The sequence below is a fragment of the Lichenostomus cassidix genome, chromosome 4, assembly GCF_008360975.1.
Source record: "Lichenostomus cassidix isolate B80296 chromosome 4, HeHo_3.0, whole genome shotgun sequence".
Lineage (NCBI taxonomy): Eukaryota > Metazoa > Chordata > Aves > Passeriformes > Meliphagidae > Lichenostomus > Lichenostomus cassidix.
Window position 1 is genome coordinate 40,033,721 of NC_139484.1, and position 15,367 is coordinate 40,049,087.

Consider the following 15,367-nt stretch of genomic DNA (forward strand, 5'->3'; position numbering starts at 1 on the left):
TTTGAGGCTGCTGAAATTTCATTCAGTGCCTCAATGAATTCACAGACTACAAGTATGATAAAGGCCTCTTTTATTTCTGTGACCTATGAGAGGGAGTTTTATACAATTAAGGTCTTAATGAAGACTGAAACCTATTTGCAGGAAGTATTTCCTATGAGAGCAGTAATTTGAGCCACAGTCATCTTTACCCACATCTGCAAGAGAAATGAGCTCCTGGTATTTCTCTGCTCATTCCAATATTCCCCTGCTATTTCAATATTCCAATATTCCAGTACTCCCCTGGCCACAGGTCCTGCAGGATATGCATTAAGTAGTTAACATTGGCAAACATTAGAGCCACTGCCTCAGATGTAAGTGGTACCAAAGACTCATTGCCAATTCCAAGGCTCAAGGCAAATGGCCAAATTATTTCAGCCAGCAGTAGTTGAATGCAACACATTACCTGCCATTAATTATTGGCATTGTACCTGTGAAACAAAGGCAATGGCTATCAAACCTGCACATTTGTTTTAGTTTGCTTACATAAATATAGAATGGCAACGGCAGTGAAAATTACATTTTCCATTCTTGTATTCCTTTTCCCCACCATTGACATACATCAGAGGTAATTCCAACAAGATTTGATGATGTGTTGATACTGAGGTTCTGTTCTAATCTGAATATTGGCAGACTTTGAAAGAATACTACATTTACTTTAAGCTAACAGGGAAAAATATTGTTATACTGTCACAGCTTTTACTCAAACAAAGTGATACTTTATTTGTAATTTTTCAGGAGCTGCCTTCTTGAATTTCATGACAGAGAAAGTGAAGGCAACAAGAAACTGACTACAAATATTTAATTATTTTAACATCAGGAAATTCTGCTTCAATTTAGATTTTAATGTAACTGAATTGAGTCAGAGTTTTATACTTAGTGGACCCATAATCTAGCAAAGTATTTTGGCTTCATACAAGACAAACAAAACAGATGTTGTACCTTATTATATACAATATTTACCCCTATGTATAATAAATATATTTCACAAGTCTGTACCTGCATTATCAGTATCAGTACAAAATAATGAGGACCAATTAGCACTCAAGACACAACCTCACATTTGTGATACTGAGTTGTGCAAAAATTTCTAGTAGAATATGAACGTATGTGGGCAAGCATATATTTTTGCATGATGGATTCCATCTTCCCCTCTATGTTCAGGCCAGGCTCCCATTAAATCAAGGCCATTGTATCTGAATAAGAACCAGAAGAACCTGCACGCTGCCTCAGCAGAAGCAGTTTACAAACTGCTTCCCTTATCTGCAGAGCCTTACACAGTTAACTTGGAGAGGTTTACTCCAGCCTGGATTCCTTTTTTCATAGCTACATGGAATTTCCAGCAAATACGAGCTATTTTCACCCATTTTCATGAGGTCCAAGGAAACTATAAAGCTCTAAGTCTGGAGTAAAGAGTATTAAGAAATAATAAGGGAGACTGAATTGATGAACTGTTCATTTTACTTACAAACTACAACAATTAATATTGCACAGCTGTTACCTAAGGAACAAATGAGGATATGTGAAACAATCTATACAAAATGTTTCCATATATCAAGAAACATGTGGGCAAATATGTATATAGACATTCACAATTCCTTTGACCTGAAAAATACTTCAGGAATTAGTCCTGTCTTACTAGGTACTTCTTTAACATTGAAGCAATGGAGAGCCGAAGCAGCTGAAAGTCTGCAGGCAATGCTAGAATATGAAGTTGGGCAATAACTCACAATCAAAACAGCTGCCTAAAATGCAATTGCAGTTTCTTTTTCTCTCCCTCTCTTAATTCTTATTCCACATTTAACCCTTTCCCCTAAATACATATTCCCAATAGCTGCTCCCACTAGAGACAGCATCACCCTAAGTGAGCTGTGTCTGTATTTGACAAATAGTCTCCTGCTCCAAAACACCACCATTTCATTTAAGAACATGGGCAGGGTTTCTTGCAAAGACTACTTCAGAGAGTCAGTAAAAGCAGTGGCATAAACAAAGGTGGCAAAGATGAAAGGATGGTGACCTTGTGTGAAGAGCTGAGAGAGAGCAGCCTCGGGCAAGAAATTTTTAATAAGATCTTACAGCTTATTAAAGAAAAGAAAAATGGCATCCAAACATAATGTTTGCTGATTTTTATTCTATCCACTATACTTGTGAACTGTATAATTTTTCCTTTTGTCTGCACAGAGAGTTCTTACTTGTATTCTGTACTCCTTACTTGCATTCTGACCTTCTGAGGCAAATACACAGCGCTGGATCCAACTGGCCAAGACAGTCAAAGCTGCTGCCTCACTATGTCCCCACGTCCAACCAGGAGGGAGACTGGAAATACATTTCCAGCAGACACATGTATATACCACATATACCCAAAAAATCATGTTCTTGTCTCCCAGACAAAATTTAAGAGAATACTCTCTTATTAATGACTTCCATTAATAATTTTAACAAATACAAAATATTTGCAGACTTCCAGAACTGCATACTTTTCACTCTTGGCTGCTCTTTATGTGCTTCATCTAATGCAAACAGCTAACTTGTTTAATAACTTTAAAATTAGATGCATTTATCAAGAATGATCTGTGTGAAATTCAGCCAAAACATTTATAGATGAGCACTAAGAATCTGCTTGAACTATTAACTTCTATCCATTTATTATTCCTCAATGCAATTACCTCTCCCCTGACATGAGTTACGCATGCACGTATGTGTAATGAACAATAAGTACATTTATCCTGTGTTTTACTCTGATATAAGCTTCATGGACAGCTCATGTTTTCTGCCAGTTAATTCAAGTTAATGATGCTCATCAATCTGTAAAACACCTGAAGACTTGTTGAAGAAACCCCCTATAAATAGTTTGAAATATTATTCTGTTGATGATTGCTTAGTCTGAATTTAAAAACACACACATTCTATGAGGCTACTATTTTAAAATTATGACACCATTTGAACTCCAAAAGGAAGCATGAGCCAAAGTACCCTTGATACTTCTGAAAACCTCCTCTCTATCCTACCTCTATTTCTCTGCTTTCACAAAGATGTTTCATTGCCTTATGCTGCTGAATAATGTGAATTAACATCAAATGCTAAAAAATCCCTCCCATATATGGTAGAGTATTGCTAACCAAAGCTCTTCAAAACATTTTCTCTGTAGACAAAAATATCTTCCGGAGGGTTTGCTAAGACAGACTGCCAAGTCTGCAGCCACAGGGAACACTGGATTACAGGAGCCCACTCTAAGCAGTAGATTTACTTTTTATTTTTAAAGCTGCATATACACCAGTGCTGCCCCTCCACCAGTTATGGGCATTAAACTGGAGAGCTCTTTTATCTACAGGAGTCATTAATGACATGCACATTTTTAAAACAAACTAGTGGGAAATCAATAGTATCTGATAACTTCCAGTTGTACCATGCACAGATTCCTGTTATAAAACAGTGAAATAAAAAACCCACCAACCCCAAACCAAAGCTGTAGCACTCATGTTCAAAGACAGCACAGTGGAGAAAGAAAAAAGGAAAAAAAAAAGGAAAAAAAGAAAGAGCTAGACCAGAACACCATTCAGAACAGCTTCCACCTGAGTAATTCTCTTTCTTAACGAAGTAATGCTTTAGATAGGTGCAGGTATAAGTGCAATATGTCCACTTTTACACCCTACTCACAGGTTTTAATTTTTTTTAACAGTCAGAAAACAATCTACATCAATAGAACTGATAAGAAATGCCACATTTTCTGTCAATACCTTCTTTTAGTGCAGCTCATAACATGCACATTAATATCAAGCATACAGAAGATGAAAAAAAGTTTTTCACTGTCCAAGTGATGAGGACAACCTAAAATCATGATATCTTCAAGTAACTGGAGAGGATTTCAGGCGTGTTCAGGTCTTTAAAGTCTGTTTTCTAGGCTCCTGTGTGATCAGAAGACTCCCAATCCCCAAGAGAAGTAATTCAGCTGCAGATTATCTGAGTCTTATGTCTTTTCTCTTGAGAATTCATAACTTAACATGAAATATCTTAGTACAACATTGAACAAAGTCATACTGCAGAACTGCAGGAGCACAAACCAGCAATTTACCTCCTTATTTACATTTTTGAAGTAGAAGATATAAAATTACCTCTATCATATGATTTTAACTCATATGATGGCAATGCACAATGTAATTATAGTATGATGATTAGCCAAGTTACTTCTGAAATTACAGTTCTGTGAAGCAAGCCATATTTCAGTACTACCTTAATTATACAGACTGACATGCTTAGGAAAGAGATCTTCACTAAAAATGCAAGAGGACGGGACAAATTTCAAACAGTATTTTTATAAATGAAAAATATTACCCTGGTTAACATTTGAAAAAAAATTAAGAACAACCAAAACTTTGGAGAACAAAAGTACACACTTAAATGAGAAAATTAATTTCTCCTGCTTATTCTATTTACAAATGTAGTGGTTTCAAGTGAGACAATATATGTTAACTTTGTATTAAAAAATAAGTTAAAAAAATTGGTCCTACTGAGTTCCAGTTGTCTGAGACAACAGGAAGCCATGAAGCCTGTTTAATACAGCGATCTAGATAATGGCACCTACACCATGGAAAAGCTAATCCCTTTGATTTAGAGCATGCTGCTGAAATTCAGACTTCAAAGGTAGTTCTGGTCCTCAGGTCCCACATATCATATCAGGTGTCACGGTGAAGCACTGTGGTCAGTGATAAAGCCACTGGTTTGGAAAGGATGGATATGTCTATCCTTGCGCCACAGTTAATCTGCAAAGCAGACAGCTCACCTATGGAGTCTAAAGAGCAGACTGCCACAGAAAATTTACCCCTGATAGGCGTGAGGCCAGGATTTCAGCAGTCTGCTTTCAAGAGGCCTATTCCCTCTTCAAGCACAAACAGCAGCACTATCTATTGGCTTCAGAAGTCCAGTTGCAAATATTAGTATGCTGTCATAGAGCATGAAGATAACTTTCTACAGAGTACTGAATTTGGTCAATATATCTGTCAGAGCCACTGGAGAGAAAATTCAAAGCACCATAAGTACAATTTATCCTCAGCTGGTATGCAAAGGCAGATAATGATACAGGGCAGTGTTTATATGCCCCTTAACTTAGTGACAGGGCAGAAAGGGAATAAAGGATTTTTAAAGCATGTGCATTTTCTTAAGAAAATGTGATGCTTTAATAACACTTCTCTGCCACTGTTATATCCTCAAACTGAGTATTTCCACATAAAACATACACACGCACAAAACTGATACTATTAAATAATGCACAGAAGGCTAAACATGCGCTTATTTTGTGTATCCATATATATCCATACATAGAAAAATATGTATGTAAATTTTATATATGGAATACAAATGCACAAAAGCAGGCATACTATTAAAATATCTTGCTTAATTTGAGTTCAGCACCAGCTAAAGTACGATTTGTTAATGAAAATTCTAGAATATTTGGGATCTTCTCACAAAATAACACAAAAAAAAATCTCACAGATGCAGCATACCTGTGTTCATTTTGACACTGGAGGATTTGCTATAAAAGTCTTCAGATTTCCTGTGGAAAATAAAACGATGTATTAATTTGCACGGGACAAGAATGTGTGCTACAAAATGGCAGCAGGGCTTTTTGGAGGGGTGGAGAATCACTGTGATACAAATGGCAGTCCTATTTTAACAGTGCTTTAATTAAATTGGTACGGCTTGTCCTTCCACAGTTAAAGATGAGCTGCGACTTCCATTATAAGTCACCCTATTTTCCAGTGTTTAGTAACTCTGTTGTAAATATTTGCTCTGGGATAAAAAAACTAGTGATTAACTTTTGGACTTGAAGCTATAAACTAAAATTATTTTCCATAGAGGAATGTGGAAATATTTTTAAAAGCGGCTTATAAGGTCTATTCACTCCTTTGTGTAAACTAAAAGATGTAAAGGGTAGGCCTCTCCAAATATTTTCTAAGCAGCCCAAGTTACCAAGTCTTTTTCAATGATTTATAAGCAGATGTGGTTGTTTTCATCCAGTAATTCAATATGTCTCCACAGACAACACTGACATTCTTAATGTTGCTTGGTGTATTTCTACATACAGAACTGGGACTTGGCATCCAGAGGAATCCTTATCAAAACTCCTAATGGAATCATTAGGTAGTGAATCAAGTCACTATACACCAACGCACTTTTTAAAGGTAATAATTTGCACCAAAATAATGTAAAGTGCACACAAAGTTTGAACCTATTTCGATATCCCAACTCGATACAATACTTACACAGAAGTAAAAGTATCGTAAATAGTAAAGAGCAACAAACCAAACTACAATTGCAGAAAATGTGTAACATCCTATATTAATGGCCAACTTTAACCTACTGATATCACGGGACAAAGCAGACACTATTTTCCACCTACTGCCAGGACATATACACTGTCCACTATAATTTACTTTAGCAAAAGGGCAGACACACAAGAAGCCAAAATACCGAGAGCTAAAAAAAGTCATTCTCCCACTGCACTGTTCCCACATCAAGTCTAGGATAAAACAAAGGGAAAAATCAGATTTAGTAATGTAATACAACTTCAAGAAATAAATTAAAAATATAAACTGCCTGGCTATATTGGAACAAGTTGGAAGGTATGCATGAGGGACTGTTTTTATGACCAGAGACTCAAGGTACTAATTAATACAAGTACACAAAATATCAAAACAGAATTCCAGTTCTAGTTCTAGGGACCCTGAATTAACTGTACCTCTGAGGTAACATGCATACTGCTGTGTTCTCTTGTATTCATAACAAGGCCAGACATTCCACTGCTTGAAAAAATGACTGCTTTTCAGAAACTATCTGAACTCCGCTGCTATTATTCAGTTTTGTGACAAAAAAATGCATGTTAAACTTCTTGAGAACTATGAAAATAGGTAATTGGCAGTGGATGGAAGTTTTATTATATGATTTCTATGCTGCAGCTATCAGCCAACTACCTCTGAGAATTTCTAAAACATCTTTAAAAGTAAGACTAATTCTATTTTTTGTTTAATTTTTAATACATGGTCTCTGACTGAAATTTTGTATTTCTTTAACTGCTACAGAACATTCTTACAGCCTCAAATTGCCCCTGCATTTTCAGGCTGCTAGAGGAGACACCATTTCCAAGCCTTCTTTTAGCTTGGAACAGAACTGCTGATGGTACCACATACAAGCTATGACATGCAACATGATATTTTATTTTCAGACCCAACAAGTACAGGACTCTTGGAACATTGCAGAGCTAAAATGATTTCTAGCAGGTGGCTTCGATATATTTACCCAAAGCATGCTTAGCTCCTACTCAAGTTTTAGCAGACAAAACTCAGTTTTAGCACTACAGCTTTGTCCTCCTAAGAATTTCTATCTGAGTTTAGGCTCCACTGCTGACACTCACTGAGGGATCTCATACAAATCACTAATGTTGCCACATTAATCTAATTTGGCTGAAGAACAACTTAGTCTTGAATACCTAAAAGATATGCATGTAAATAAGGCAATCCAAATCTCATGCATGGAAACAGCAGGCCTTGCATTTAATAGTAAAATTATTTTGAATTCTCTGCTTCTAAGGAGCTAAAGCACCATTCAAATACTTAATGATACTGGGGTAGAAGCCAAATGAATGCAATGAAATTAAAAGCCATGTGCCTGAAATGATTTTATTCAACATAGTTTCTATCAGTCTGTAAGATCCTTGCTTCAAGAAGCTTGGGAGCAAAGGGCTGGTTTTGTTTTGTAATGCTGTTCCTTCTTGATTTCCTCCTAAAAATTGTTTTTTGGGAATGGGTTTGCCCCTGACAGAGGCAAGATGAATTCCACTGGAAGCAACAGACACTCCACTGCCAAAACGTATGCCCAACGATCAGCTAAGGGACTCAGCTCTCAGACACCTAATGCTGTGACAGAAGGAAGGCCTGCAAGGATTGTGCAAACACAAAGCACCACTGCAATGCATGAGTTTTCAAAATCAGTCACCTCGATCAGGCAAGCCTTCCACTCAGCTCACACCTGATCTTTGATTCCGAAGTAAAAGGACATTAAGTTTAAGCACAGTAGGGATGCTAGCTGCCAGGTGTCCTGAAGCAGATGATACTCAGTAGCATGCCTAACTTTTGCGGAGGGAAATCCAGGATTAATCTTTATGCCATTCTTCTATAGTTAGCTTCATAGAGGTAATGCAGCAGGAAATGAATGACTGTGCAAATGCACAAAAATGGATCTGTTGGGTTGCATACAACTGCAGCTACCACTGCGGCATTTAGTTTCATGAAATACATATCCTTGATAATATTACAATGATTAACTTAGCTCATAAAGTCTTTGCATTGCAAGAAGTTACTGAAAAGACTCGTGGGAATCTCACTGACATCTGGTCTATTTTCTCCAAGAGACCCTGATATCTACTTGTGATTACTTCTGTTCCCGGTAAGTCCTGAAGTGTGGGGTGCTGAAGGAAAACATTCTGTTACCCCTTCTGTTCCACATTCATACTGGAGCTATAAAAAGGGTTAGTGAGAAGTCAAGGAAGGTTTCCCCACCCTCAGTTTATTCATGAATCAAGATGGATGACTTTACTGTTACGAGTTTAATTCCATTCTTGATTAGATCTTCAAGCACCTACAGCCATTAAGGCAGGAGAAACACACAGACACAATTGTATGCCTTGTGCTCTCAGAAGACCCTGCTTGAGCAGGAAGGTTGGACCAGGTGACCCACTGTGGTCACTTTCAACCTTACCTGTTCTGTGATTCTATGTTACCTGTTATTTATTTCCTGCCATTTCACAAAAGATATTATAAAAAGCAGGTTTAAAATGTAATTTTCTGGTAGAGTATTTATTTTAATTCTAAATCTAATTCTAGTATGTGCTCTTATAGTTACCAGCCTTTGTAATGAATTCTACTCCAAGGACCTTTGGTGTGAGGAGCAGTTGATTTACAACACAGAGTACAGATGGATCAACAGCAGGATAGATTTGTGTGTCTGGCTGGAAAATTACAGATTTTCATTTTCTTAGGTAGAGAGCAGTGCCTAGATACTTGGAGAGGACAGGACTCTTTCCTGACTTGCATGAGAAGGAGTGTCAGACTTTCATTAATGATGTTTGCCAGTTTCACAGCGTGAGCTAGAGAGAGTAATCTACTTGAGAAAATATCCGCAAAATTAAGTAACCAAATCAGTGGGTGAGTTTACTGTAAGAATTGTTTATTCAGTCAGCTTAAACATTGCAGGTGATCTACAAACACGTATTTATTACTGGGCAGGATTCTATTTCTCATGTGGCAGTATATTTTTTCAACACATATCATTAAGACTCTGCAGAGCATTCCTGCTCTGCAATAGGTCATTATAGTTTATATGCTAACTCATACATTCAGTGAAAGAGGGTAAAAAAAGTATGAAGCATTAGTTCTGAAAGTACAGTGAAGCTGACTATTTTATTTCTCTTACTTTTTAAAAGAAATTCAGATGTTTACTATTAGGTGGACAACTACAGCAATGAGAATGCAATGAAAACTTGATAAACCCCAAAATGTTAGCTTGCGACAACAACATTCACACAAAGAAACAACTGTCCTGAAGCTGCCTTGGTAGAAGATGTCTCTCCTGCTGAGCCTTTAAGCAGGTAGAAAGCTTATATGCAAATATATTGACTGTATGAAAAAGTGTTTGATGGAGCATAGGTAGATGATGTTTATAATGAAAATGATTCCCTCATGTTTCAATTTTATTAACAAGCAACAAGAAGTCAACAAAAGGGCAGGGCATCTTTACTAAGATCTAACACAGCAAGGAATACGCTGAGCATATGCTTAAGCATATGCTTTATGAAGGCCCCATAGAACTATTTCTATGCTTAATATTAAACATAAGCATAAATACTGTTTGCCCCAGACCAAACTGCTTCACCTTTACGGATCTGAACAGGTTAGAACTCCAGTTCTAATTGTTTTCAGATAGATAATCAAAGAGAAAAACATAGGCAGACAATTGACATAATAGTTCTTGTAATTTTAAGCTTTTCTTACAGGATTGGGAAGACATCATCACTCTAAATACAGTGTCATCGTACATGTTACTCATGCACATTAGCTGCAAATGTACTGATCGGGTCATTAAACAATTGGGATGGCAGAATAATTTGTACATGGACATAAACTTCTACTGGAACACAATAAATAACTCATATTGTACTTCAGCAGCAGTAAGTGTGTGACCAGGGAAATTTCTACATACAAAAGCTCTATTTCCCGGATCATCTGCAGTATTACAAACTATCTTAGGTTGACATCTAACTTACAGCATGTCATATATTTGAGCCTATTTCCTCAGCAAATACAATACTAACATTGTTCCTCAATGCACTGCTAAGATTTTGTGCTGGAAAATCACAAATAGCTCTAGTTCCCACATACAAATGTTCAATGAGTATCAGATACAGAAGAATCCATCACAGTAGTCTATGACTGATCATTCTCTATAAGCACATCTAGGGATTGGATGTAAGTGGAGGAACTAATTATGTATCTTAAATGTAGGTTGAAAATCGTAAGGTAATTGCTATTCATGACAATCATTAAGGTCTGAAGCACTTGTCAGGAGTGCTGTGGTCAGACTTAGGATTCTGAATTTGACAAGTGTATGTGAAAAATGTTACTGTCTGAAGACAGGGGATTAAATCTGATGACACAGGAACTTCTTTCCAGAGACTTTTCCTGATGTAATTTTTCCGAGAATGCTTTAAATGCAAGATTAAGAGAAACTGGTACCTTCCTTTCCCATGTTTCCTCATTAAACAGAGAAAATTAACTAATTGTCTGATAGGAAAAGCAAAGACTACATGTTTGTAAACTGTAGGTTTCTAACAGCAATCTTTGTTCTTGCACATTGTATCAGTAGAAAAAGTTCCAACACTTGTATTTAAATTGGTATCAACTTAAGTCTCTCTCTAGAGAAAACACATGAATCTTAAAATTTTGCCTGTTTGTAGCATGGTTTTTACTACACACTTATTTTGACTTGCTATGTACCGAAAAACAAATAAAATTTCTGCACTTGGTTCTAAATAGGTATTTGCTGTCATCTCAAAATACTTCTCAGATGCTTCAGAACATTTTCCTAAAATGATACTGCAAATATAGGAGGATACCAAGAAAGTTATTCAAGTCGACAACATTCTGTACATTTTACTGGTTATTTTTACAGCTGCAAAAGGAATGAGGAGGACAAACTGCTGCTCATATTCTGCATGTCCTCCTCTACCGCTAGAGAAAATTTTATTAATAATCCCAGTCATGCTTGTGGTGTTTGTGATTTTTTTCATTACTTTCATTACTTAAATATAAATAAAAAAGGAGAAGAAGTTCCATTAACTGACTAAAGGTTAGATGAAAAGTTCCATTAACTTGCTGACTCCAATCCACATTTCCTACCCTTTGTCCAGGGACCTACTACTGTTTTTAATCATACAAAACTGTAAATTTCTAGCCTTTAGTGGTGGTTATTTTTGTTCCCTGCTTTTGTCTTCTGCCTTTGCTGTTGTTTTACAAGAACTGTGTTTGTTCAAATGGATCAAGTGGATTGGTGTGCACAGACATAATGACAAAAGATTCCACCGTAAGACAGAGTGTGTAAAAGGCATTCTGCATGTTCTTAGCACTTCTGGAAGTTCCCTTGTCATGTAAACTCAGATGACACAGATGAGTGTCAATGAGTGACACAATGAGCCCCTGAGAAGTATCCAGAGCCTATGTGGGAAATATCCATTAAGGCATTAATTTACGTATTACTTCTTTCGGGATGTGTAGCAATTCAGCTCTGCTTGGGCAAAGATATATGGGAAGAGAGCTCAGCATCTGAAACCCCAGAACATAGTGGTCACTGGGACTCTTAGCTTAGTACTTTGGTAAACACAGCCAGCAAAATTTTCTCCCTAATGGAAAGGAAATACAGAGCACTGGCAATACACCAGCTTTCCAGATCTGTCTTTGGAAAGGTAGAAACTACTGACAGAAAAGCCTGGTTAGAAAGTGCCAATCATTTAATCATGATGAGGTATCTGTCTTCTAGTAAATACAATTCTTAAACAATGGTACCCAGAATTCACCGGTCAAATCTTTTAGACGTTCTTTAAAATTTTATTTTAAAGTTTCACTTCTAAGAAGATCCAAATATTCCCAAAATATTAAGCTATTTCTCCATTTTTCTCAAGACAAATAAATATCATTAGAACTATGTTCCTGTTAAAAATTCACCATTGGAGGGTTAAATCTGGGTTCTTTAGATTACAGTAAAAACCTAAGTTATCAGGAACATAAGAAAGTTTTAGTTTCATCACTCATTTCCAGAACTTTGCAAATCACTGGTCACTTGAATACTTCAAGTATTGTCTAATTTTGCATTTCTACATAGTATGACAAAAAATGCATTCCTGCTTTTTTTCTATTATGCATGTAATATGTATCAATTTCAGATAAGCACGCATAAATTTCCACCTAAACAGAATTCCATCAAATAGGGCTTTTTTCCCCCCGATGAGTCAATATCACTCCCAATAGAATCACTGGGAATAGTGTTAATTCATGAAAAAAAAATCCATTTCTCTTTTCCTCTGTTGGTTTTGTCTTAAATATAAAAATATGCTTTCCTGAACTACTGCGTAATGTTACATATAGCTAACAGAGTTGGACCAATGTGTGAGGTGATATAAGACTCCTTAATATATTTTAAGTAGTCTGAAGAAGCAGCAACATTTTGCTTTAAACTTTTTGTAACATGTGCATAAAAATAGGAAGAATACCTATAACTTAAAAGACTAAGTAAGAAGATTGAAAGTGAAATATTTTATTCTTTATTATTTTCTAAAATAGTAATTTGAAGGGATTTTTCCTGAAAACTTTCAGTATCCCTACTGAGTACTTAAAACTTGTGGCCAACTTTGGCTAAGTTTGAGTGAGATGCAGAGGTCTTGGAAACATTGAAGGCTTACAAGTTCCATAAGGAATTCTCACAGAGAATACAGACCTGACCAAAGCCAAGTGGGCAATAGAGTCAAGCATTATAATATGTAAGTGAATTCAAACAGGAAGGCTTAGGAGCTATGTGTGGTAAATTCACAGACCTTATAATCCTAGCCACAAAACCCCCTCCCACACTGCACCCGGTTTAATTTGCCTTCCTAGACAGGAGGAGGACAACAGAAACAACCAAAACATTTCTGCTGTCTAAAAACGTGAAGAGTTGACCCCAAGCTTTTCCCACTGTATTCATTCCAAGCTCTGCATGGACTGATGACTAATATAATTGGAACTCACTGAACAGCCTTGGTGTGATTCAAATCCAAAGGGTGTTTCAGCATTAGCAAATAGAAATAACTTCCTCCAGCAAAAGGGTAAGTGTCAAAGCCTGTCATTCACATAGGGGCTTGACTTCAGATCAGCTCTACTCTGGCCCCACAGACCAGAATACTACTGACACACCTACTTCAGTGACCTCCCAGCAGAGGAAGCATGTCAGGCTCCTTCCTTGAGCCACATCCTCCAGTTTAGGTTTGTTGGTACATCTGCGGATCTACTCTGTGAACTCAAAATGACAAGAACTAAAGAGCAATAAAATGGGGAAAGATTGTAAGATTTCAGTTTAAATTAAGGAGTTGTGAAACAAAAGCTAGAGTAGATTTATTCACTGTTCATCTGAACAGACATATGGTTTCTTCAGTTCTGCTGCACAAGAACGACTTTGGCCTTTCAATCCTCATGCTGATTTATATCATAATGCCTCAATACCTAAATGACTCATCAGTGAGATGTGTCAAAGCAAGTCAGATGCTATGAACTTCTATCCCTGCTATAAAGCCTGCCTTATACCATGCTGTTTACCTTATTAACTCCTAGCATATTTTGCCATTTCTCAAGAATTCTAGCACTGCTTTGCGTAAGTGCAGTCCCATTAGAGACTTAACTATTTGCAGGAAAAAAGATACTTAACAGCAGCAATACTATGTGCTCTCAAAACAAAAGAAAACTCCTTATGTACAACACAGGAAAACCAGAATAATCAGCCTTGCAAGCCTGAATTTGAATGTTTTGCTGATGCTGTATTTTGCCTTTTCCCAAGGGACACAATCGCCAATTTTTATTTCATACAGCTTCCCTCCTGCATATAACAAATATCAAAATAATGTCTGTTTACAGACTACTGTTTACAATATGAGTATGTGCACTGTACTTTCAGTTGATATCAGACCTCATGAAATCCAACATGCCTCAATGCTATATACAACAACAGCAAAAAAGCCACTATTCTTCCTAAAATAAACATCCAAAGAAAGAACTACCAACCATTATATTTGGGAGCATAGTTAACTCATGTAAATAAGAAGTTTTAATACTAACTACCTGTAACTGCTAGCTGAATTTCAAAAGTTCTACGCATTTAATTTAATTCAATTAATTTTTAGATTTGTTAATTTTTAGATTGTATGCTTACCTTTCTCCCTCTCAATTTCTTATTCTTCACCAGCACATTTGAGATTTCGGCTAATGAGCACATCCTTTACTGGTTCTAGAGCAAATCAGAAACCAACTAAAGCTAAAACTGCTAATACCAACAGCAGAATGGTATTGGAACAATTAGCAGACGGCATACAGAAAGGTTCAGTCTTCACAGAAATGTTGAATGAAAAAAAAAACTTTTAAATCAGGGGAAAAAAGTATTTGACAGAACAGCTGGAAAGAAAATAAACGAGCACACAAGAAACCTGATTGAAACTGGCGTGGCTAAGCAGTGCAATGAAATCTACCTGGCAGCCACCCACAGGTAAGAGCTTTCCCTGCTCTTTCACAATAATGTACAAGGCTCACTATCACAGGAACGAAGAGTCAGGGGCACAACCCAGGACGAGTTTTCACTCTCTCAATTCCCTGCTACCAAAGCAAACTATGTCAGCAAATGGAGGAAGCTGCCTAAAGAGTCTACTACTGACTCCATTCCTTATGTAAACCTACTCCCACATCAAATGAGGAGATGCAGTTTGTGTTCTGGATGAGGCCACAGATCTGCAGAAACAAGTGGTTATAAAACTATTGCAATAACTATATTTACACAGAGGGAACAAGCTGAAGCAGGAGAGGTAGCATTAGCTGACATTTCCTACTGCAGCCTTTGCAATGCTAAGGTAATTCTTTGTCATGTCACCTCCTAGATTTTCATTCATTTGGAAGGAAAGGGAAATACTGGTGTCATTATCTGGCACCACAGGGATACACAAATCACTTTTCTAGAGCCATTAGACAAACCTCCATCTTTCAAGTTCTCA

General features: G+C 36.8%; 1 protein-coding gene across 4 annotated transcripts in view; it reads right to left on the minus strand.

The window, feature by feature from the left end:
- The window catches only part of SORBS2 (sorbin and SH3 domain containing 2), a 205,274-nt gene that overhangs the window by 74,888 nt on the left and 115,019 nt on the right, over positions 1–15,367 (minus strand). For 3 of the 4 annotated variants that reach the window (XM_085058783.1, XM_085058784.1, XM_085058786.1), the window contains one exon: positions 5,538–5,587. The exons of the other annotated variant lie outside the window; for it this stretch is intronic. In XM_085058783.1, coding sequence (XP_084914909.1) covers positions 5,538–5,547 — 10 coding nt within the window. In that variant the 5' untranslated portion in view covers positions 5,548–5,587. The remainder of the gene's footprint in view (positions 1–5,537; positions 5,588–15,367) is intronic. 4 annotated transcript variants of the gene reach the window in all.